The sequence below is a fragment of the Chionomys nivalis genome, chromosome X (assembly GCF_950005125.1).
Source record: "Chionomys nivalis chromosome X, mChiNiv1.1, whole genome shotgun sequence".
Classification (NCBI taxonomy): Eukaryota; Metazoa; Chordata; class Mammalia; order Rodentia; family Cricetidae; genus Chionomys; species Chionomys nivalis.
The window spans coordinates 34410038-34435549 of NC_080112.1; the positions used below are offsets into that span (position 1 = coordinate 34410038).

The window sequence follows — 25512 nt, forward strand, 5'->3', positions numbered from 1 at the left end:
GCCCAGTTGAACACACGTAAAAGGACCTAGATCAGTGATTCTCAACCTTCCTAATGGTGCAGCCCTATAATACATGTGGTGACCCCCAACCATAAAATTATTTTTGTTACTACTTCATAATTATAATTTGCTACTGTTATGAATTGTAATGTAAACAATCTTAGGTGATCCCTGTGAAAGGGCTGTTTGAATCATAGGTTGAGAACCACTGACCTTACGGATGCTTTGTGTTCATTCAACAGTAAATGCTATTTGTCATAGTAATGTACAGAATTTGTAGATTTTAAGAAATGATGATTATAAGGATATGAAATGAAAGGTATTACAGGGCTAAATCTAGATGTACCAAAACAGGATATCCAGGTCAAGTTGCTCATCACAATATAAAGTGTAAGTACGGCGGTGTGTGCACCTGTAATCCTAGTACTTGCTAGGCCAACCTAGGGGCTCTCAAAACCAAAAATCTAAGAAGTAATGGCTGTAGTAAATAAATACCAAGAGAATAAAACCTTAAAAAGTTGAACTGTCTATGGTGGAAAGGTCTTCTATGAAGAATACATTTCATTCATAATGTATTTGAAATAAAACATAAAAAATCAGCTATTCTCAAAGATAAGAACTATATATACGTATTTTAAAAATCAGTCAAAATGTCTATAGCTTCCAAAGCCTAACCCACAAAACAGTATATTCTATATATTCATGTTTTATTAAATCTTACAAACAGCTTCTATGCCTTAAAATATAAATATTCCCATTTCAGATAAAGGAGGCTATTTAGGCTTTTTATTGCAACCAAGATCTGCCAAGTTAGTATTTCTGATGGTGCCTTTATTTTACTGGATTGCTACAAAGAACAGTTTTCTTCAGGTTGACACTCACTCTAACATAAGCAATAGCTTTTTGCATACTCACTCACTCAATCTCAATTATTATCTGAATACCTACTGTGATAGCCAAGGAAACTCCATTCTGTACCAGGAACCCTCCTTAGTAGCCAATGGCCTCTGCCATAAATTTCCGAAAGATGAACTTCACAAGCCACACCCTCCCCAGAATGGTGTTAGTGCTGTGAGATAATTAACCACTGCTCTGGCTTCTGTAAAACGAGCTTAACATGTTAACCCCAGAGATGGGAAGAAAAAGATCATCAACTCAAATCATCACGGCCAAATTAATTAAAGCAAGCTATTAATTATGGCAAGCTCTTTGTATTCATGTACACAGGTTGCCTCCCTCTAAGGCTGTTACAGAATGGCGCCCACATGGATAACTGCATTCACAGAAAGCCTGAGAAAGCCTGGGAAAGACTAGAGTAATGCATTTCGGTTTTCAGCCATAGCAGGAAAAAAACCTGAGCTGTTTTAAAATGCAGGCTTTCTGGGCCTTCCTGCCAGGGAAAATGCTGACTCTTTCAAGCAGGAGGTACCGATGGATACACTGTTGCAGCTTGCTTCCTGGCAAGAACCTTGAAACACCATAGAGTTGTGCAAAAAACTTCTCCATATTCCTTAGCAAATTAAAGACCCATGTGGTCAGAAAAAGAGAGATATACAATAAAGAGAGATTCAAAGAGTAAGAAAACCTCTAAATGTTTTACACTGTGTTAAAAATATATACAGGCTAAAGATTAAAGTTCTAAAGAAAGAAAGATAGAAAGAAAGAAAAGAAGAAGCCTGGGTGGCAGAGACAGACGGATGATCTCTATGAGTTCAAGTATAGCCTGGTTTACAGAGGGAATTCCAGGACAAAAATATACAGAGAACCTGTCTCAAAAAGCCAAAAGTTAAAAGTAAAAATAAAAGAAATAGAGGTTAAAATAAAGCCAGGTAAAGATGGAAAATACACAGAGAATCTTGATATTGTATGCTATTATGCTCTCTTTGAATTGTTTGAATGCTGAGGAAGGAGCAACAGCTGCTAAAAGATATTTGCTTATAAATGCTGCAGAATTAATCCAAGATAGGTATTTTGAAAATACCTTGGCTTCAAAATTGAAGTCAAAAGAAAGGTATGTTACTTTGGAGAAGAGATTTTGCTTTTGTTTCCACAGAAAATGAGAGGCTGTGGATTTATTCAGAGGAAGATCAAGGAAGACCACCTGAGAAATCTCCAGCAGAAATAGATGGCCCAGATGTCTGAGTTCTTCATCCAGAACAGGTTCAAGACTGCGGCCTGAGATGATCAAGACTCACAGGATATTTCAATCAGGACTTGACGATAACTCTAAATTTTCTTTAGGTCCCCATAAGATTAACAGCGCCCCCAACCAGCTGGAAGTAGCCTGGAATACTATGCCCACATTCCCAAAAAATGGAGTATGGGTATTTTCCTTTTTTTTTTTTTAAAAAAGGGGGAAGTGGTGCGGGTCAATCATGTTATAAATAAACGCTGACCAGACAGGAAGTAGAAATGATGTAATGAGAACAGGAGAATTCTGGGAAGGAGGAAGTTGATTCCTCACACTCCTGCCCAGACGACCTAAGCAGCAGGATGTGATCTGCCTCACTGAAAAAGGTACTGAGCCACATGGCTAACATAGATCAGAAAAATGGGTTAATCAAGATGTGAGAGTTAGCCAGTGAGAGGCTAGAGCTAATGGGCCAATCAGCTTATAATTTATGGAGACCTATGTGTGATTTTCTTTGGGACTAAACAGCTGGGGGTACCTGGCAGGACAGAAAACAACAAACAAGCAGCCTGCCCCCCATGTTACATAAGGCAGGGTTGGAAAGGTCAGCCTTCGATATGGGGAAGACAGGCTTTTATAGCTCAAGTGTAGGGGGTTTCCAAATGGGGGATTTGGTAGTTAAAATGGGGGGAGGTCTTAGTTAAGGTTTCTATTGCTGGGACAAAACACCATGATCAAAAAGTAAATTGGAGAAGACAGGGTTTATTCTACTTACACTTCCACATTGCTGTTCATCACTAAAGGAAGTCAGGACAGGAACTCAAACAGGGCAGGCACCTGGAGGCAGGAGCTGATACAGAGGCCATGGAGGGGTGCTGCTTACTGGCATGCTTCCCTTGGTTTGCTCAGCCCACCTTCTTAGAGAACCCAGGAACATCAGCCTAGGGACAGCACCACCTAAAGCGGGCTGGACCCTTCTCCATCAATCACTAATGGAGAAAATGCCTGCCTTACAGGTGGATCTCATGGAGGCATTCATCAACTAAGGCTCTTTTCTCTCCGATGACTGTAGTTTGGGTCAGTTGATAGACAATAAACTAGCCTTGGCTATTTTATCTATCCTTATCTCCCCCTACAAGCTACCTGCTCTGTCTCTGTTCCCATTGGTGGTTCTTTGGAGCCTGTTTACATCCTACAAAATCTTTTATCTCTGAGATTTCCTTGTTCTCTGATTACTTTGTTCCTTCCCTCTGGACACTGGATTCAGTTTTCTAGGGTTTTAGGTGTCTTTTATATGGACAATATTGAAATATTGTTTTATGCTGCTCTACTTTATTACAAAATTGGCTCTGGAGTTGCCTTGGGTTCTCCCTCTTCCACCTCAAGCATGCTTGCTTAGAAATTTCTCCAAAATCTCTGTCCTAAGTCAGAAGGCCATCTGACTCTATGATAAGAAGATGGAAAACCAAAGAAAAAAGCCCGGGAAAAGACACCATAGATTTTAAAACAACTAAAAAAGTCAAGTATTTCTAACAGGGATTACTGCTACACATCTCAAACTATTTTGGATTTTATTTAACTCTCTAAAACTTGTGTTAAAATATAAACTTTATCTCAATTATTGCAAGACTACTGTGTAAACTTCCTGTAACTCAAAATTTGTAAGTTTATTGAATATGTTTTATAAAATCTATAAAATCTGTAACAAAAAATTACCTTAAAACTCCTAACAAAAGGGTTAAAAGTTAAAAATCTATAGATAGGTAATCTTAAACGGATAAGTGCCTAGTGGGCTCACCTTGAAGTAAAGAGCAACCATGTGGCTTGTTACCATTTCAGCTCATGTCCCCATCAGGATGGAAGCAACCATGTGGCTTGTCACCATCTTTACTACAGTTAAAGTGAGGATAAGACATGTAACTCCATTACCATCTTAATTAAGATGACCATGTAGTGTAAACTAATTAAGGCAGTGCCTGTTGCGGGAGGTCCTTCTGCTTCTCCAGCCAATAGCCACTGAGATACCAGCCCATTGGGGCGTGGTCTCTCTCCCTTTAAAAAAAGCGGCCACTTCCCTCCCCTCTCTCTTACTGGGACTGAATAAGCATGGGATAAAACTGGACTCTCTGAACATGGACAATGAAGGCTGATGAGAAGCCAAGGACAATGGCACTAGGTTTCGATCCTACTGCATGAACTGGCTTTGTGGGAGCCTAGCCTGTTTGGATGATCACCTACCTGGATGGACCTGGATGGAGCGGGGAGGACCTTGGACTTCCCACAGGGCAGGGAATCCGGACTGCTCTTCAGACTTGAGAGGGGTAGGAATGAAGTGGGGGGAGGGAGAGAGGAGTGGGGAGAGGGGAAGAGGAGTGGGGGGAGGGGGAGAGGAGGGGGAGGGAAATGGGAGGCGGGAAGGAGGCAGAAATTTTTTTCAACAAAAAAAATAAAAATAAAACTTTAAAATCCTAATCTTGTAAAAGCTACTAACTCATCGTAAACTGTTATAGTTAAGACACACAAGTTAGTAGTCAGTCACTTTAGAAATGATCAAATTCTTTAATGTGCATAGAACTATACTTGTAGTCATGCTGAGTACAAATTCATTTACAGGAACAAGTGTTATTTAGCCTCCTGTCTATGTTTTCAAAGTTAACTCTGACATAAGTAACTAAAAACCAATAAAGCTTGTTTAAAATTGGGTAAATGTAATAAATAATTGCCCTCAAATTCCTCAAGAGATCTGCTGAACATGGCATTTCAAATGTTTAATAAAAAGTTTCCCATGATAGACAAAAATGCAAACTCCTGGAAGCAACTAAGAATGCCTCCAAAAATGATAGGGCACACCACCCTGATTGTGCAGTAACAGTAACTACTGAGCAAAGTATAAACTGCCAACACGTTGCTCAAACTGGGAACATTTTTGTGTTGACTGCCCTACTCTGCCTCGCCAAATAAGGTCAGTTTTCCCAAGTTCTTCATCCACTGAAAAAACAATCTCTCAGACCTTCTGGGTTTTGCAACCAAAGGCCATTGTTGTCCTGTGTGACAGCTGAGGGCTTACTGCTGTGTTGTGTCACAAAGACAGCCTACCTCTGCCCTGCCCCGCCTGCCCCAAAAATCATTGGGATCACCATGGAGGAGCCTAGGGTAACCATACAGGTAGTGAGTAAGACTCTACTGTTTTCCCTGATACAGAGTGCATTTGGATTATGTTTCCTGATCAAATTTATCCTTCTCAGATATTCCCGAGGCTACAGCAGCCTAGTCAGTCCTTATTATATATAAAAATCAGGCCTTGCGTTTTTCCATACCTACTCGCAGAGAAAGGCCAATCTAGAAAGTTTACCTTGCTGACAGGTTTCATACTCAAAGAAATATCCATAAAACAGGTTTCAATGTAACTTTTTACTATTCCTTTCTTTTCAATGACTGCTCTCAGTAAGCAACCATCTGTGTCTTAAGGTAAATTATTAGTTAAAAAAATTATGGATGTCTAAGGAAATAATTTAAGATAGGTATCTGCAAGTTATATGGGTCTTAAAAACCGATTTAAGGTTGCCGAGCAGTAGTGGCGCACACCTTTAATCCCAGCACTTGGGAGGCAGAGGCAGGCGAACCTCAGAGTTCGAGGCCAGCCTGGTGTACAAAAAGAGTTCCAGAACAGCTAGGGAGGGCTACACAGAAAAACATTGTCTTGAAAAACAAAATAATTTTTTTTTGATTTAAAGTATGTGAAAATAAGACTTAAAATGATACATGATGTTAAGACTTCAAAAGTTCAGAGTTTTAACATCATGACCAGCAGAATTCTGATAAGATATTAATCTAGCCTTTGTAAACTACTGGCTACTATTATCAAAGTCACAGGCCCGAAAATTTAAATTTCTTTTGGTTGTCTTCAAAAATAGACTGAAAGGTACTTCTCATTGTGCTGAAAACAACTCTGATATCTCCAGCTCTCGGGACAGAGGAAAGAGTGCTCATGACTTTAACCCAGAATCATTTTTTAGGTCCCTAAGCTTTTGCTACTTATGGCTCAAAGACATGAGTTTGCTCCAGCTGTTTACGAACAGTTGTTAACTGCTTTCTCTATGAGGATTCCAGTACAGAATACAAACAGCAGTAATATTAACATACCTAAAACCTTTACCTCTGTTTTTGTAAATTAAAGAGAGATCATGTAAGCTTCAGGGAGTCACAACTTGACTGTTACAGGTCAGGTGAATTGCTGTCCTGTCAGTCATCAGTCTAAGCTCTGCCATCTATTGCCTATTCCTGAGGGTGGGTCTTCTATTGTTCCAACTACCAGGAACACAGGCATGGAAGTTTCAAATGTAAGAGTTTCCCATAAGTTCCTGAATTTCACCTTCTGTACCTAGTCTATATCTGTCCCTAATTTCCAATCAACTGAAGACATCAAACTGCCAGTCTCAGATGGTCCTTCAGAACCAGGGAGTCAATGTAAACCAGATACTTCTAATGGGATTTCCTACCAGTTTCAGTTCCCATTTTGAACCAGTACTCCGGACTGCTCCAAAGCTGCCTGTACTTCATTAGTCCCAGGTGTCACAGAAAAATTTGGGCAGCTAAACAGATGTATCTTGCTCCTTCCTGGCCTTGGAATGGCATTCCCGCCTTCCTGGGTCCTGACAAAGACTTCCTAGCTGAGAAGCAGTTATAGAAGTGAGTACATTGCCCTTTCATCAAAAAAGGCTGGAATGTCTAAAAGTTTAAAGGAAACAAGTTCCCTGTAGTAATACTTTTTTTTTTTTAATCAGGAACACCAGCCTGCAAGAAATGAAACACACTTATTAATTATGAAAGTTTGGTTATCAGTTTAGGCTTTTCTCAACTAGCTCTTATAAATGAAATTAGCCCATTTATATTAATCTACACTCTGCCATGTACCTCCTGTTTCCTCTCATGTCTGGCTGGTGACTTAGTCTTTTTCCTTCCCAGAGTTCTCTCTCCCCAGAAGTGCCACCTATATTTCCTGCTTAGCTATTGGCCATTCAGTTTTTTATTACACCAATCACAGCAATACATCTTCACACAGTATACAAATACCCCACAACAGTCCTCCTCTACCGAATGAGTTGCTTCCCTTCTTTCTGGAAAAGAGATAAATGGAAATGGTACCTATTGATACCAGGGCCCATACTGGCTTCCAGACTCCCTCAGTATCACCAGGATCTGTTGTTTTTTTCAAAAAAAAAAAAAAAACAACCAAAAGGGCTACTCAAGTCCTGGGGCTGGGATCTAATTGAATGGCGTACTTCATGGTTATCAAATTTTACCTGGATAAAACAGATATTTATTTCCATCCTTTCACAGGGATTGCCTAAGACCACCAGAAAACATAGACATTTACATTACAATTCATAACAGTAGCAAATTAGTTATAAAATGAAATAGCAACAAAACAATTTTATGGTTGGGGGCCACCAAAACATGAGGAAGTAATATAGTAAAGGGTCACAGCATTAGGAAGGTTGAGAACCACTGTTCTAGAGCTAGCGGGGAATATAATGTGCTACTAACCTAAAACTATGCCATCTTAAAAAAATCAACTGTTAAAACATTAGCCCTATAGACTAGGTATCAACTTGTACCTCAACATGAATCAATGATTTGATTCACATGATCTAGAGCCAGTGGGGAATGTGTAACTAAAGAAACCCCATTCTGTACCAATTACCCTCTTTAGTAGCCACTGCCCTCTACCTTAAAATTCTGAAAGTTGAGCTTCTAACAACCTACACCCTTCCCCAAAATGGTTTAACTTCTGTGAGATATTTAACCACTTGCTCTGGCTTCTGTAAAATCTGTTCAACACTGTACACAGTGGAGAAAGCATTTCATGTAGCTGAGGGGAGTGAAGCAGTTTCTCACAGAGCTACAATTTCCACAGAAAAGATAACTGTGGTATTCACCTTTAAAAACCCTTTCCTTAGCCCCTTCTGGGTGGCACACATTTGATTCAGTATTAAAGCTGTCTGTCACAATACTGCCAGTTTTTAATAAATTCAGATAATTATAATTTCAATTGAGCCTGTGTTTGTTGGGCCAAAATTATCTCAGGGCCTGTACCTCGAAGCCTATAGGACAGAGAAAATCCTGGCTCAAAATCTAGGTAGACACCCCTCCAGCCAGAGGGAGGGCTCAGCTGTCTCTCACTGGCTGGAGGTACCCCCACATCACACTATGTCACTTAACCTATACAAGCTGATGTTCATAGTAATAAATTAAGTTCCTGCTTTGATTTGTCTCCCTATTGCTTCTGACTGTCCTGCATCATGGGACTGCGGAATGGGCAGATAGTGCACTCACCTTTCCCTGGGGAATAAGAAGGCTAAGGAAGCCTAGCATGTGTTCCTCCACCTAGTGATGGTGAACTCCATAACACCTACCATTAGTAAAGCATTATATAGATTGTATATCCCCAAAATAAAATCAAATCCAAAATCTAAAACATTCACCAAATATGTACTTTGTCACTGTCCACATGCTAGATATATTCAAATAGAAAATTCTACAGCTTGGCTCATGTGATAGATCACAATCAAAATGGAGGCACAAAACTTTATGCAGCAACCCCAAGAGAAACTCCCCAGCCTCCTAACTGAGTATTAAAAGGTATTATATAAAATTACCATTACTGTTAGGCTACATGTAGACAATGTATATGAAAGATAAGTGAATTTTGTGTTTAGGCTTTCAGTCTTAGACTGCACAAAGGAGCAAGCTAGCTGAGCAGGCTTACTTCCAGCAGCCCCTACAACCTTGACTAGTCCACTATCATGGATTATAGTATAATGTGGTTCTCAACCTTCCTAATGCTGCAACCCTTTAAAACAGTTCCTCATGGTGACCCTCACAAATAAAACTATTTCATTGTTACTTCATAACTGCAATTTTGCTACTGTTATGAATCGTAATATAAATATGATATGCAGGATTACATTGCAGAGGGGTTGTGACCCACAGGTTGAGAACCACTGGATTATTTATACCCTTGACCTCTGAGCCAAAACAAACCTTTCCATCCTTAAGTTGCTTTGGTCTAGGCATTTTGTCACAGAAACAGGAACAGGAAAAGAAAACAACAAAAACCAAAAATAAATAGCAAAACAAACAAGCAAAAAAAAAACTGAATCAGGAAATATTCCAAAATATGAAATACAAAATACTTCAGACCCCAAAGGTTCAGATAAGAGAAATTTAGCCAGTTCCATATGCCATACAAGCTAAACTACAGATTAACACAATTGTTTCAGGTAATGGTCAATTTACAGGAAGAAACAGCACAACCTGAGGGGAAACAAGGAGATGAAAGGAAAGTAAGGCAGAGTACTGGTACTAATTTACATTTGCATACAAATATTTTCAAACATCTCTCAAGAGATTTAGAAATAAAATAAAAGTGTTATCTTTTGCTGGCTGGTTTTATTTTTATTGTTGCTATTGTTTTGTTAACTAGCTCTTACAACTTAAATTAACCCATAATTCTTGTCTATGTTTAGCCACACAGCTTAGTACCTTTTCTCAGTACAACATACTCATCTTGCTTCCTCTGTGTTTGGCTGTGTGACTGACTCTCTGGCTTTCTTCATCCCAGAATTCTCCTAGCCTAGTTGTGATGTGGGATTCCCTTCTGTATGCTGTGAATATGTTTGATTACCATTGGTTAATAAAGAAGCTTCTTTGGGCCTATGGCAGGGCAGAATAGAGCAAGGCAGGAATTCCAAGCAGAGAGAGAAAAAAGAAGGCATAGTCAGGGAGATGCCATGTAGCTGCTAAAGGAGACAGGTGTTGGAACTTTACTTGGTAAGCCACAGCCTTGTGGTGATATACAGAATAACAGAAATGGGCTAATTTAAGATGTAAGAATTAGTTAATAAAAAAACCTAAGCTAATAGGCCAACTGTTTTAATTAAAATAATTTCTATGTAATTACTTGGGTCTGGGCAGCTGGGAAACAAACGAGCAGTCTCTGCCTACAACATGGGCCAGCTACATCCACGTAAAACCTGAGAGAGGAATTCTAGACACAGAAAAACAAGAGTTAAGCACAGCTTCTTGGTAGCAACATTTTTTTTTGGATGGGCTCTGTTTGCTTACAGTGAGCAGGGGCGTCATGGCTCCTTTAAGAGAGGTCTTATTGACTCAGGCTTGGCAGCAAAGGCTGCACAGCTTCTTTAAGGGAAGGCTTTCTGGTTCATGCTAGTTGCATAAACAGCTCTAGCTCTTTCAGGAGGCCAACTACTTAAATGGGGTCTGTTAGCAGCATGTTACAAATTGCTTAATGGTGACATAGACCCACTATAAACCTGGAGCTGGGGCAGTGAACATGCCTCTGCCATGTTGGACTGGACAGAGCAAGCAGGCAGGGCCACAGAGTTGGTTCTAGCCACATCCACTTAACATTTTTTAAAAAAGCGCTCTTGGACAGAAAATAATTACAGATATACACACAATAAAGACAAATTCAGATGAAAAAGACCTCTAAATGGGTCACAGTGTTGGATAAATGTACACAGGCCTGAGAGAGAGAAAAAAAGAGTATAGATAGTTATAATAAAAAGTACAGACAATCATAGATTAAAGTAGTAAAGATAATAAAATATAAAACTTGTAAAAAAAAAAGAAATAGAGTAAGAAAAATAAGCCACGTAAAGATGTAATATACACAGAGAGTCTGGATTATGCATATTTTGTGTTCCTTTAAATTTTTTGACTGTGAGTGAGCTAGGTACAGAGACATTTCATTGTACTAGCTGCTAAGTTAAACCAGCATATATATATTTTAAAGATATCTTGACTTCAAAATTTGAGTCTAAGGCTATGTTACTTTGGAAAAGAGGTTCTGCTTTTGTTTCCACAGAAGATGAGAACCTATAGATTCCTTCCAGGCTAATGTGGTTTGATTGCACAAGACCCCCCTGAAAGGTCTCTGCAAACCCCAAAAATACTTCACCCAACAAAAAGCAGGAAGCAGTTTGGACAAAACTATGCCCTAAATCCCAAATACTGTTTATAAATGTTTGTTTACATTTAAAGGGGATATGATATAGACATGAATAATTAAGGTCAATATATATATATATATATATATTCTTGTTTAAGGTATTGTGTTTGTGCAGCTCATTTAAAAATGTAATGTATAATTAAAATACAGGTCATCTATAATAGTCAAGCTTATAGTCCTATTAGTTAGGTTTTCTAGATGTACAGAGATATATCTCAGACGGAAAGGAATTCTTCAAATATTTCAAAGACTAACAGAATATGACATTTAAAATATTTTAAAAACTTAAGACTTTTACTGAAGTGAAACATGTCTGCTGGCAGTACCAATTACTTCAGAGAGGTTGATGAGTATTGAAGAAACTCATTATGGGATTTACCTTCAACGTGACAAAGTTAGCCATTTGGACAAGAAACTGCTCTTTCCTGGACTGCTTGATGGTATGCTGTATGAATTGGACATGCAGGACCCAAAGAAAAATGACTGCTGAAGTTGCCTAAAGAAAGTGAGACAGTCCTTCAAGGTTCCTGCTTCAGGAAAGTCTGCCAGATATTCTGCAGGACACAGAAAAATGTGATTGATAAACTGCCAATATAGGTGGAACTGTCTTTGAAATTTCCTGCTTCATGGAAAAGTCTGCCAGATACTATGGGTTGAAGACTGAAGATGGATGCCCCAATGTTACCAAAGAACTTTGGGTGACTGTTCAGGCTGCAAGATGTTTCTTTCAATTCTAGAGTTTTGAAAGTAGCACACAATGCACTTTCTGTTAACTTAGGTAATATTATATCCTTCTGGAGTCTTTGATGGAGTTGAAGAAAGATAGTTATAATTATAAAAGATAGATTAGATATAATACTTTGGACTCACAAAAATAGGATGATAGAATATTTTCCTTAATTTGTCAAATGTAAATGGACTAAATATTGTAACTATAGTCCTTGCTTGATAACTGTTTTGTTGTATATAATATCACTATGTTAAAGTTAAAACCTTCCTATTTAATTAGGCAGAAAAGGGAAGATGATGTAGGGTTCCCCTCTGTATACTGTGAATATATTTTATTAACATTGGTTAAGAAAGAAGCTGCTTTGGGCCTATGGCAGCATATAGAGCAAGGCAGAAATTCCAAGCAGAGATAGAGGAGAAAAGAAGGTGGAGTTAGGGAGATGCCATGTAGCTACTGAAGGAGACAGATGCCCTGGAACCTTACCAATAAACCATAAATCTCATGGCAATACTTAGATTAATAGAAATGGGTTAGTTTAAGATGTAAGAGTAAGTTAATAAGAAACCTAAGCTATTGGCTGTGCAGTGTTGTAATTCATATAGTTTCTGTGTAATTATTTTGGATCTGGGCATCTGGGATATGAACAAGCAGCCTCTGTCTTCATGACTGCCCCACCTATACATCTTGCCTGGCTACTGACCAATCAGCCTTCTATTAAAATAATATGAGTGACAAACCTTTCCAGTGTACAAGAGCATTATCCTACAGCAAAGGTCTCTCTATTATATATCTCTGGCTATCCCAGAACTCAATATGTAGACCCAGTTCGTCTTGAACTCACAGAAATCTACCTGCCTCTGTCTCCTAAGTACTGAGATTAACAGTGAGTACCACCACAAACAGCCACTGTTGTTTCTTGAGACAGGAACTTATTATGTAGCCCAGGCTGGCCTCCAGCCACTGTGATCCTCCTACATCAGCTTCCTGTATGCTAGAATTATTGCAGTGTACCACCATTTCTAACTCTGTTTTCATAGTATATTTGTACTCTTAAAGGAATTTCTCTCCACTCATCCTATGCAAACAGCTCCCATATTGCTATACAATTCTTCATACTAAATTATGTTAATGCCTCTAATTAAAAGCTTTAGAGCAGACACATTGTGTTTCCCTACTCTTCTAGCATATCACCCAAATAACAGACACTATAAACATGTTCAAAATGAAAACTGAGACTGGAATTCTCTGACGTAGACTGCCTTGCTGCATAGGAGCACCCAGGTATGGTGCTCAGAAGCAGGACCATGGTTCTACCAACATGATCTGAACACAATCAAGATATTTGCTCCTTTTACTTTAATAGCGATGAAAAGCTTAGTCAGTTAAAAATGGAGAAAAACTCAAAAAAGTATTTATAAGCACAATCACTTTATATGAAGAAACTGAGTTTTATTTAGCACTCTATGAGGCACTAATAGGAATAAAAGAAATTAAAAATCAATTCCATACTCAATTTTAAAGAACTTCAAAACAATAAAAGCACAAAGCTTGTAACCAATATCAGAAATATGAAATGACACATTTACAATACATAAGATATACTATGGGTGCTTCCTATCACAGGGAGATAGTCGAAATAACTGCAATGTTTCCATTCTGAAGACCCCAACCTATACTGTTCTGCTGTTTTCCCTAATGCCAACTGAAAACTCTAAGAGCAAGACTAACAATACTGAAAGTTCTTCTAGGACAAGGCAGGGTCTGAGCAAGTGTGATACTGGCCCTGAGAAACAAGTAAACTAGCCTAGTATTCAAGCAACATAAGGCTACCAATGTGCGAGAGCCACACAATCAAGGAAACGATTATATTTAAGCTATAATTTTATAACTACACAGAAAATCACAGTTCTTTAGACAAAAAAGTCATATTACACTATTATGCATTTTAAAGTAATCTGTACATTTTAGTGAAGAGGCCAAAATTATAATTAGGATTTTTAGAAATAAAAAATTAGATGCATTTAAAGTTCATAAAATGTATCAATGACCCAACTAATAACATCCTCCTAAGTTAGTTCTCTCTAGGCTATCAAAGATAAATAAATCAAACAAAGATGAAAAACTAGAACATATAAGGAAACATTTAAAAAACTGTAGATATGAAAGAAGGAAAAAGTGTTTTAGGCATGTAGTATTTCTTTACAAAAGCCTTTAATGTAAAACATACTACATAAGCAAAATAAGAAACATGAGGAAAAAAAGATTGATACATCAGAAGAGTTTAATAACTTAATAATTCTATTGTTTCTACAGCCTTCCACAAAGGGGTAACACAATTTTTCAGTTTATTGCAAACACATTTTTTAAAAGTCAGCCATAATATTGAAGCTGTAAGACATTTTTTTAAACATTATTGGCACTATACAGCCAATATAGTGCCAATATATATTTTAAAACAGCACAAAGAACTTTTAAAATAAGACAGGGTAATATTTTATCAGACAGTACATATAATAGCTTTTTGTCTGTCTCCATATATCCAATGACAATATTCATAGACTAGTTTCTAAACAAATGTAAATTAAAAAATTGGAAAAAGCCATAATTTGTTCAAGAATACTATTATTACATACCACACAGGTTGTCTTACAGCAGCTATTAGCTTGTCAAGCTTCAAGTGGCAAAAGCTAAGCTGTTGCATTTGCAATTGTCTAGCTGGTTGTTCCTTTCTCTGGAGATTCTGGGGTCATGTGCCATTGAGAGATCGCCCTGCTGCCACAAATTCTCTTCTCACTGTTGGATCCACTAAGATAGAACTTTCGAGTCCTTAAGATGCAAGGCCTAGCAAAAAGCCTCCCACAAAGCCACTGGATATCACAATGTTCTGCTTGATAAATTCTGTTGCCTAAAAATCAAAATGTCAATAAAAATACTCTTAATTATGCTACAAAATAGATGAAGCTTGAAATATTACACTGAATGAAATAAGATAGACAACAAAAGGACAAATGCACAATTCTACTTATGATCATTCTACCTGTGAGTCTCAAAGGAGAATGGAGAACTAAGGGGAGGGCAAACTTGGGAAAATAGTATTTAATAAAATCAATTTTTAAATTTTGCAAATGGATAGAGGTAATGACTGTACAGGAGGATGAATGTACATAATGTCTCTGAATTGTATACTTAAGCATGGTAAACTTTATCATATATTTAACAACAAAAAAATGTACACTTTTTAAAAAATACTCTTAATTATTGAATTCAAGATAAATAACATTCTCAATTATTTTCTTTTGTTGTTTTTGCTTGTTTTTCTTTCTTGAAATGGAGTTTTATTCTGTAGCTCAGGCTGACAGGCTGGTTTATAATTCATGACAATCCTCCTTACTCAGTCTCCCAAGTGCTGGGAGATGATCCACCACACCTATCTAAAACATCATTAAAACAATGCAATCCTCAGTCATAATTTGTACTGAAACCTATTACCAAAAAAAAAAAATCAGAAAGCAAAATTGCTCATTGTCTTACTTCTTCAATTATATTGTTGATTTCGGGTGCTGCTTTATTTGCTCGTTTCTTAATCTGCCTTTTTGCTTTGTTAACATCTTTTTCAACTCTCTTCCAGTCAATCTGCACATAACCACTGTGACTGGCAACCTGTAAACATGCAATAAAAATGACTGTCAAATCCCAGAAGTAGAAGGTCATTTAGATTTACAAGAATTCATAGAGCTTCTACGTAAGAAACTGTTACTGAGTTACCAATTTACTCATTCAAGAGGCACTGAACAAAGACTTAAAGACTCTACTCCTCTTAGGAGTACTCCTAAAAGTATATATAGTATGTGCTGGGAAAGATTCAAAAAGCTGTATTATAACTATAATAGCTGCTTTTATCCTACCTTTAAGAATAGAAATCAGCTAAAAGTATAGATTATCTGAAGTATGACTAAAAAAGTACCCTTTAATTAAACAGATGTGAAATAGTAGGCAATCAGTTGACATGTCATTAAAGAAATATAAAATAGCCTGATAAAGGATCTTCACTAGCTCTAAATCTACTTAAGATAATGTGGGGAAAAGGGAACTTCCATTTACTCTTGGGACTAAAAGTCGATGTCACCTTTCTGGAAATCAGTGTGGAGAATTCTCAAAAAAGCTAAAAATAACTCTACCAAATGCCCCAGCTATAACATCCTTTGGCATATGCCCATAGTACTTGATATCCTACTCCACAGACACTTGCTCAGCTATCAATGTTCACTGCTTCTCTGTTCACAACAGCTGGCAAATAGAAACAGGCTAAAGTCCTACAACTGACAAATGGATAATGAAATGTGATACATATATACTATGGATACTATTCCGCTACAAAAAAAAAAATGAAAATAGGGCTGGAGAGATGATCAGTGATTAAGAGCCCTGACTGCTCTTCCAGAGGACCCAGATTCAACTCCCAGCAGTCACATGGCAGCTCAACTGTCTGTAACTCCAGTTCCAGGGGACTCAATGCTCTCATACACACATGCCTAGAGGACCCAGATTCAACTCCCAACACCCACATGGCAGCTCATAACTGTCTCTAACTCCAGTTCCAGGGGATTCAATGCTCTCATACAGACATGCCTAGAGGCAAAGCACCAATGTACATAAAATAAAAATAAACTCCTGCATTCAAGAGAGCCTTTTAAACAAAAGAAAAGAAAATTGAAATAATCTGCAGGTAAAAGGATGAAACTAGAAAATATTTTATTGAATGAGGTAACCAGACCCAGAAAGACAAGCACTGCATGTTCTCTGTCATCTGGGGTTCCTAGGTCCAAATCTTCAGATGTGAGTATATCACCTGGGGTAACCACAGAAATTAGAAAAAAAGGGGACGACAGGCATGGGATATGCTAGAAATTGGAATAGTATAATACAAATGATATGAAAGGGAAAAATGGACCATGAGGCTTAACTGGAAAGGGGGGGGTATTATGGAATAGTCTTTTTGTACACTGTAAAGATGTTTCTTTACCAAGGTGCCTTCTGATTGGTTTAATAAAAGAGCTGAAAGACCAATAGCTAGGCACAAAGAGATTAGGCTGGAGACCCAAACTAAGAGGGTGCTAGAAAGAAGGGTGGAGTCATGGGAGTCTGAGGAGTCAGGGGAGACATCATTAGACGCAGAGCAAGCAGAATGGGGGAGGTACACAGTGAGGTAAACAAACCCCAGATTACCTCACAAAGCACACAGATGAATAAAAATGGGTTAATTTAAATTAGAACACCTAGCTAAAAACAAGTCTAAGCTGTCAGTTGAATATTTGTAATTAAGTCTCTGTGGGTACAGAACAAGGGGCATGAGGATAGGGAAAAATAGCACTATAGATGTTTGAAAAAGCCATAAGGAATCATATTACTTTTTATTTACTGAAAATTACGTATAATGCACATTAGTATTTATATATACATATAGAGTACATATATATTAACACATATATGTACCCCCACAGACACAAAGTTATGCCACTTGGGCTGACAGCACTACCCTAGGAGCCACTGACTGTTAAACAAAAAAATTCCAGTACTAGACATGAAAAATGTTATCTTGAGTTGGTCAGGGGAGTCCAAGAGACTCCCAAAATAATATATGCTATTGCTATTGCCTTTGGCTGTCCCCCAGAGATTGAAAGTATGTATTGATGAACACAACATGCACTTTAAACAAAGGACTTGGAGGATCCAAATTATGTCTAATCTGAAGTCTCCTCCCTGAGGACTCTAACTCTCATAGCAACAGAAACGTACTATACAAAATGCCAAGGGAGGAAAACAATCAATATTCCTACCCGTCCATTATGCCTATGAACCATAACAATGACCAGACTGAGAAGATATTCTTAAAGGTAAAAAACAGTGACACTCATATCTTGGTAGTAAACCAACAACTATCTATTTGGACTTAAGGCTTCCACAGCTGAGAGAAAGTACACCTGGTACTTACTGGAAGCCTAGCCAACCACCTAGAACTAGTGAGATCATGGATCTTAGAGAGGTATCTACTACTGCTACTTTCCTTAATAAGCACAATCCTTAACTTTGCATTCTAAATACTTATCTTGATAGCCAGATAAGTGCAGCTTTTAACCCTCATCAAAGCACCTTTGCAGTAGATGGGTATTACAAAATACCACCCAGATTGACAGATAAATCTATAACAGAACTCTTGCACCTAAGGCTCTGGGAACATCTCAGAATAAAAGGGAAGAGTCTAAGAGTCAGAAGACCAGGAAGTTTGCTGTGAGATCTTATCTCCTAGAAAGAGAAGAGAAATCTCACCAATATGTGTGCTTAAAGAGGACAACACCAACAGACATGCGGAGCCCCACCCCTAGACAAAGAATTATAGGCAACTGCTGAAATGTGAAGAATTAGTCAACCCCAGGGAAGAGCCTCTAATTGGTTATCCAGTTTCAAATTGCCATCCCTGAAACTACATACAGCACTAAATGTCAAGGCAGGTTGCACTTCTTTTTTTTTTTTTTTGCCATAAAAACATTTATTAAATGAGGGAGGGAGGGAGGGAGGGAGGGAGGGAGGGAGGGAGGGAGAGAGAGAGAGAGAGAGAGAGAGAGAAAGAGAAAGAGAGAGAGAGAGGCAAAGCCCTGTGTGTACACCGGGAGAGAGAAGGAGAGAGAGGGAGAGAGAGAGATGGCGGCGGGGGTCAGAGGTAAATGAGAGAGGGAGAGAGAGAGAGAAAGAGAGATAGAGAGAGAGAAAGAGAGGCAAAGCCCCGTGTGTACACTGGGAGAGAGAAGGAGAGAGAGTGAGAGCCAGGTTGCACTTCTATATGAATGCATTTATACATATATGCAACAATAACGAAGAAAAGGAGGCCATGAATTTTGAGAGAGCAGTATATAGAGAGAGTTGGTGGTAGGAAAAGGAAGAGGAGTAATGATGTAATTATATTTTAATTAAAAAACTTTATAGTAATTCTTTTCCATAATAAATTTCATACTATAAGTCCTTTTTATAAAACTACAGCTAAATGCTTATTCATCTTAAGAAACCTAATATGAAGTTACTGGGCCACTGAAAAATTGGAAGAACAACAGCAAGATGTAACCAGTATAATTAAAATATAAACATAAATAAGCATATAAGTAAATAATTGAACTATATATACTATTATAAATCACTATCAATCTCATGCATTCTTTGTAGGTTTTTAACTATATATAAAATATTTGAAATAACAAAAATATCTGATTTCATTTAAAGAGTCTGACTGGAATCTGAGGATTTATTTTCTCTATGATTAACTCCACATCGGAATTTATCTGCAGTTCTTCTTCTACTTACTTACCGGCTATCCCATCAGACTCCAGCCTCAGAAAGAGAGGTGATCAAACTGAATGGCATATGAAAACTTTTCTGTTAAAACCTGATACAGTGATTTGGATCATAGGCACAGCAGTGACAATGAAATTCACAGAAAGTTTTTTCTATATGAAAGTTAAAGATATGCCTGAGTAATTAAACTTGTCGATTATTTTGAAGCTTTTGTAATATTTAACCTCAGGTTGAATTTCAACATTTTTTTCTCACTGAAATAAGAAAAATTTCATCCATGTACATGGCTTTGGTTGTTGGTTAGAATGGCCAAAAGACTATCCATGTTACCACACACTGGCAACCCATAATTCAACTGTCATTTTCAAGATTTACCAATATAAGTTACAAATTTTAAAAGATTAATAAGTATCATAAATTACATTGTTGATAAAATAGCAACAACAACAAAAACCTTAAATTCACTCCCGGAGGTGACTGCTGATCTACTTCAAGCCCACAACTAAAAATTAGAGACCATCTAATCAGACAGATAAAATAAATTCTCACAAATACAATTCTATGTATAATTTAAAAAAAAATGTAGCTGCTACCAAAGTCAGTAAATCCAGTTAATTTGAGAAAAAGATTTTGTAGACACTCCATTTTGAAATAAAGTATCATATAGTTACAGTAGTTAAGAAACCTTGAGATACATAAAACATAAATGTCTCTCTAAGTTCCCCTCTTCCAATACCTCCAAACAATTCAAGCCTTTCTCTGTACTCTCCACACCACAGGTACACATCCAGCTTGGCCTTGACCAGATGATTAAATTTGTTTGCCACTATCTATCTCTTCCAGTGAACTGTGAATCTCTGTGTCCCTAGTCACAAATGATGTCATGCAAAAAGACTAATGAGAAACACTGAATGAATGATGATAAAGACAATGAATAAATACTAAATCTCCAAAGTTGTATTAACCAACCTGATTCAAAGAATACCCTAACAAAGTAACTGGGCCAGATTAACCCAAAGGGTCCTATCATGTTTATCAGTGGGAGGATGGTTTCCATCTGACATGGATATAACTCACTACCACTGAAGCAATTTCCTTGAGAAGTTTATGACTATCGCCCTTATAGAGAGACCTGGTCAAACTGAAGGGGAACAGTCTGAACGGAGCAGTATGCTGCAGTGCAATGATCAAGGATAAATCATCTGCTCCCAGTGAGATTCAAGTACATCTAACCTAACAGGCAAGTGCATTCTCAGAATTGACCATTCGGGACCCACTTTAGTCCTGTTTACTTTTATCTATGTAATTATAAAGAAATTCATACCAGCAGACTGGAGAAGAGGTGGTGCAATGATGACCACTTTTTGAACTATATTTGACTTTTCTACAAAATTTCAATATTTAATGAAATTAGGTAAAAAGGCTTTGTTAGAATAAAAATTTCCCAGTTAAAAATAAGGAGCTGATGGTACAGGTCAGTGGTAGAGTGCTTGTCTGACATGTAGGAAGGACATCCTGGGTTAGATCCCCAGAACCACAATAATAAAACAATAATGAAATGTTAAAAATAGCATCAAGTTTTCAGATAAAGATTTACTGCTGTTTGAAGTTGTAAGGAGGTAGATGGGGCTTCCTACTTGTGAGTCTCACCATTAGTAAGTGATCAAGCAGAAACACAGAGATCCACATTCAGTGAGAAATCTTGCCTCAGAAAAGAAGGGGCACATCAACCTCAGGCCACAAAGACATGGGCAAGTGAACCTACACACATGAATACACCATATACACATACATGCACACAATAAAAATATGAGTTAATAAAGGAATAAATGAATATCATGAACACTGATGGTCAGAGAGGATAATGCACAATTGAAAGAGCTTCCCATGGCTAAATCTATAACAATTTGATCAAGAAAATGGTACTTAAATTTTAACCCAAAATATAAAATAAAAACCTAAGTTCATACTGGTATAATTTAATAAAAATTAATAAATAAAGAAGAGACAAGTCTTCAATTTTTTTTTCTCTTTCTGAGACAAGGTTTCACCATGTTGCCTAAGCTAGGCTTCGATTCCTGGGATCAAATAATCCTTCTGCCTCAGCTTCCCTAATAGTTGGAACTATGCAGGCTATACCACTATCCCTGACTAGAAACTTTTAAAAGTAACTTATGTAGGGGCTGGAGAGATGGCTCAGAGGTTAAGAGCACTGGCTGCTCTTCCAGAGGTCCTGAGTTCAATTCCCAGCAACCACATGGTGGCTCACAACCATCTGTACTGAGGTCTGGTGCCCTCCTCTGGTGTGCAGGCATACATCAAGGCATATGTTGTATACATAATAAATAAATAAATCTTTAAAAAAATACGCTTGATAAGTAGGTTTCAGCGTTGATCACTATAGGGCAGAAGAGATGCAAGGAGTGCTTAAAAAAAAAGTAACTTATGTAGACACTTGTCCTCAGTGAGGTCACTCCTACTCCTCCAGTGTGGGCTGCCCTAGTGATTTCCTTTTAAGAATACAGACTGGAAAGAAAGGAAATTGGTATGTACTTTCATAAAGGGATAGTGGAAATGCAATAAATGTATACTTACTAGAAGCACTTGACAATAAAAAGGCTTCAACATGTTTGCTTTGTGTTAGAGGAACGTGAAAAATGAAAACAAATGGTTAATTAAAGATCTGGGATGTGGCTCAGTGAAACAGGGCTTGCCTGGCAGGCATGAAGCCCTGGCTTCAATCTCCAGTACTGCAAACAGAGAACTATCACTGCAGTGTTATCTGGAACACTGAAAAACTAGACTGATAAACAGTTTGTTCAGATGCTAAGAACTTCATGCATGACAGATTATTTGAACCAACACTCTAGACCTAGAGCTTATAAAATCAGTTACTTCAAACTAGCACCTAGCAATTAAAATAATTTTTAGCCTCTGCCACTTTTAAGAACCTTTTATTTTCACTTCAAATCACAGATGGTGTGATAGGATCAAATTTCATATAAAGACAGTCTACCTCCTCGATCTCTTTAAATAACTATAAATAGCTCAGAGGAATTAAAAATATAAGCACAGGCTAGGGCTACATGTAGCTCAGTGGTAGAATGCCTGCCTACTATGTGAGAACCGAGTTCAATCCTCAGTACCAATAAATTAATAAATAGAAATAAACAGAAATGAAAAACTCAGCTAGGAGATAAGGTCTTCAGAAGATATCTCCCAGAAAATAAACCAAAAAAAAAAAAAAAGACAGAACTAAAAAAATCAGGAAGATAGGCTATAAAAATTAGACAGCCAGTCCAGAAGATCCATATCACAGGAAATACAGGGGCAGGGCAGCAATAAAAAGAAAAAAAACAAAAAACATAGAACAGGAACTTGTTTGCTAATATCAATAAAATTTCTGAACTGAAAGGGACCACAGTGGATAAAAACAGGCCCACAGCAAGAACTAGCAATGTCACAAATCAGAACACTGGGGACACACACACACAATAAAATCTTCTAAGCATTTACTAGGACATGGGAGAAGGGAGGTATGAATACAAATGGTCAGGTATAAGAACTGTTTTAGACTTTTAACAGCAGCACTGAATTTGGAAGACAATGTAGCAATATCTACACTGAGCTTAACTATTACTCAAATGTGAGATTCAATGAAATTTTCAGACATGCAAAATCTCAAAAATTATACCACCCATGCTTATTTTCTCCAGAAGTTACTTGATGTGTGGTTTGAATAGGTATGGCCTCCAAAGACTCTTGTGTTTGGATGCTTGGCCCATAGGGAGTGGGACTATTAGGAGGTGTGGCCTTGCTGGAGTAGGTGTGGCCTCGTTGGAGGTGTGGGGGATTTGAGGTCTCAAATGATCAAGTTATACTCAGTAACACAGTTCACTTCCTGTTGCCTGTGGATCAAGAAATAGATAGAAGTCTCAGCCCCTTCTCCAGCACCATGTCTGCCTGCATGCTGCCATGCTTCTCACCATGATTATAATGGAGTAAACCTCTAAAACTGTCAGCCACCACCTCAATTAAATGTTTTCCTTTATAAAAGTTGCTGCGGTCATGGTGTCCCTTCACAGCAATACTTGAAGATATAATAATGGAAAGATGTGTCCCTTGAAAATAGGAAACAAAACAATATAATATATATGAGACACAGGAAACAACCCAAGACAGAGCACAGGAAAACATTCAGAATGGTACTGAAAGAAAAATCCCGCGAAAACAGGCATATGCTAGGCCTAGAAAACAAGCAGGACAAAGGAGCCTGGGACAGCCCTCTCCAGAAGACTAACCTGGCTGGCTAATGCATATTCCCAGGAGAGATTTAGATAACAAGAATACATCAAAAGAAGAAAAAAAACAATTTTCTTACTGTAAATAAGAGCCCAAACCTTCCTAAACTGTATTTTTGTGCTTTTTCTATTTTATAAAGACTATTTATTTTTTCATTCTGGTTTATTTGCTTTTTATTTGCCTGTCTGTTTTCTAAAGAGAAAAAGGTTTGGAGTTGTATGGATGAGGAGGTATGGAGTATCAGTAAAAAACATGAATTCAAGTAGCTCACTTAACCCACAGTTACTTAATCATACACAATTATGAGATAATACTCAAGATGGGCCCAGAGGGCATTGGGGGGGGGGGGTGTCCAGAAAGCATTCAGGTGTTTAATTTAGGTGAGGTGGGGCTAGAATGGGACAACTCAAAAACTAACAACAAATATTCCATAATATGAAAACAAGTGAACACCTGCTAGTAATAGATCAAAAAACTGCTCAATCAACTCAGTGGAAAGGAGGCTCTGTGAAAAGTTAAAATCGTTGCTTCAAAGGAGGGGAAAATCGGGGTAGAAGGAGGCAGAGAATTAATCTGCAACAAGCGCTATACAAGTATCTGTTCCCTATATAAAAGCACATATAACTTTTAAAAAGCTGAAATACTCATACATCATTGTCTACTTTAACTTAAGCAGGGGGAGTGGAGAACTCTGTAATTGGTTACGATTCATTAGTTGGAAATAATACTGTACTCAGACCTGCTCTGATGTCTATTTTAAGAAGGCAATGTGAGAAATACCTACTGAAAAATATTTAATAGAAAAGCTTTAAGTCCTAACCCAAACTAATACTTATCATAAGCAAAGGTTATAAAATATGGAGTCAGGCCTAAGAATGTGAGACAATTAGCTTAAAAGCTTTTTCTTTCTCTAGCTTCTCTTTCAGGTTCCTCCCACTGCCTTTTCAAGGCTAATTGTATCTGGGGGTGAAAGCAGTTTGATGCAGACAGGACCTGTGCCCTTCGGACTTCAAGACTTCAAAAATCCCAAGCTTGGAGAAGCAGGAAGTTGCAATGATAAAATGTGGGCTTGAACTTTGACTACCAAATGTATTTAAATGGACTAAAAGGCGCGAATAGATTAAAACGAACACACAATTCAATTCTGTTAACAGTTTTAGTATATTCTGTTTCAGTCTAGTTCCCTTTGCATTGAAAAAAAATGACAACTCGGTTTTCAAATTACCGATAGACTTAAATATGCCCTTGATTTTATAGAAATGCAAGTCAAAATCAGCTTAAATAAAATTATCTTCCATGTAAACACTAATGTCCACCGAAAAGACCAAATTAGAAATTAATCACATCCTTTTACCTACACCACAAGAAATAGCGCTCTTAATATTGTTATTAATAGAGAATATATCCTTAAAACAGTTGGCTAGTACACTACTTAAATTAGTGCATAATTCACATAAGTTCTATCTCTCTGCACTGAAGGTGACTACTCCATTGGTTATTACAGGATCAATGGCTTAGGTACTAGAGTCAGATTTTGGTTGCTACAAACAGCAATCATTTCTTAAATCTGGTATAACCGCCAGTTCTCTCCATCTTTAAAACTGTTGCTAACACTCATTCCAAAAAATTTTCAATTATGAGATTTACTATAGTTGATCTTCTTCAGGAAACGATATTTTGAGGAAAACACATACCAATCAGACATGAATGGTAGACAATATCCTCAAAACATTCTCTAATAGCAAAGCATTTTTAACCCCTAAAAGATGAACAAAATTAAAAATTTAATCCACCTGTCTCAGAAATATGATTATGGGTAGGATTATGGGTATTTTTAAACTTTATTTTCTACTTTCTGCATCTTCCTTCCTTTCTTCTTTCTTTTCTCTTCTTTTCCCCCTAAAGTATATAACTAGCTAAGTAGGCCAAGGCTGGCCTGATCTCTAGATCCTTCTGTTTTAGCCTCTCAGC

General features: G+C 37.6%; 1 protein-coding gene across 2 annotated transcripts in view; it reads right to left on the reverse strand.

Annotated features, from left to right (window-relative positions):
- The window catches only part of Fundc1 (FUN14 domain containing 1), a 53212-nt gene that overhangs the window by 22200 nt on the left and 5500 nt on the right, over positions 1-25512 (reverse strand). Inside the window, exons 4-5 of one of the 2 annotated variants that reach the window (XM_057759734.1) lie at positions 15427-15555; positions 14085-14800 (exon numbers count right to left, since the gene is read on the reverse strand). The exons of the other annotated variant lie outside the window; for it this stretch is intronic. Of the exons in view, the coding sequence (XP_057615717.1) occupies positions 14723-14800; positions 15427-15555 (207 nt within the window). The 3' untranslated portion in view covers positions 14085-14722. Of the gene's footprint in view, positions 1-14084; positions 14801-15426; positions 15556-25512 lie in introns of those variants that run through there. 2 annotated transcript variants of the gene reach the window in all.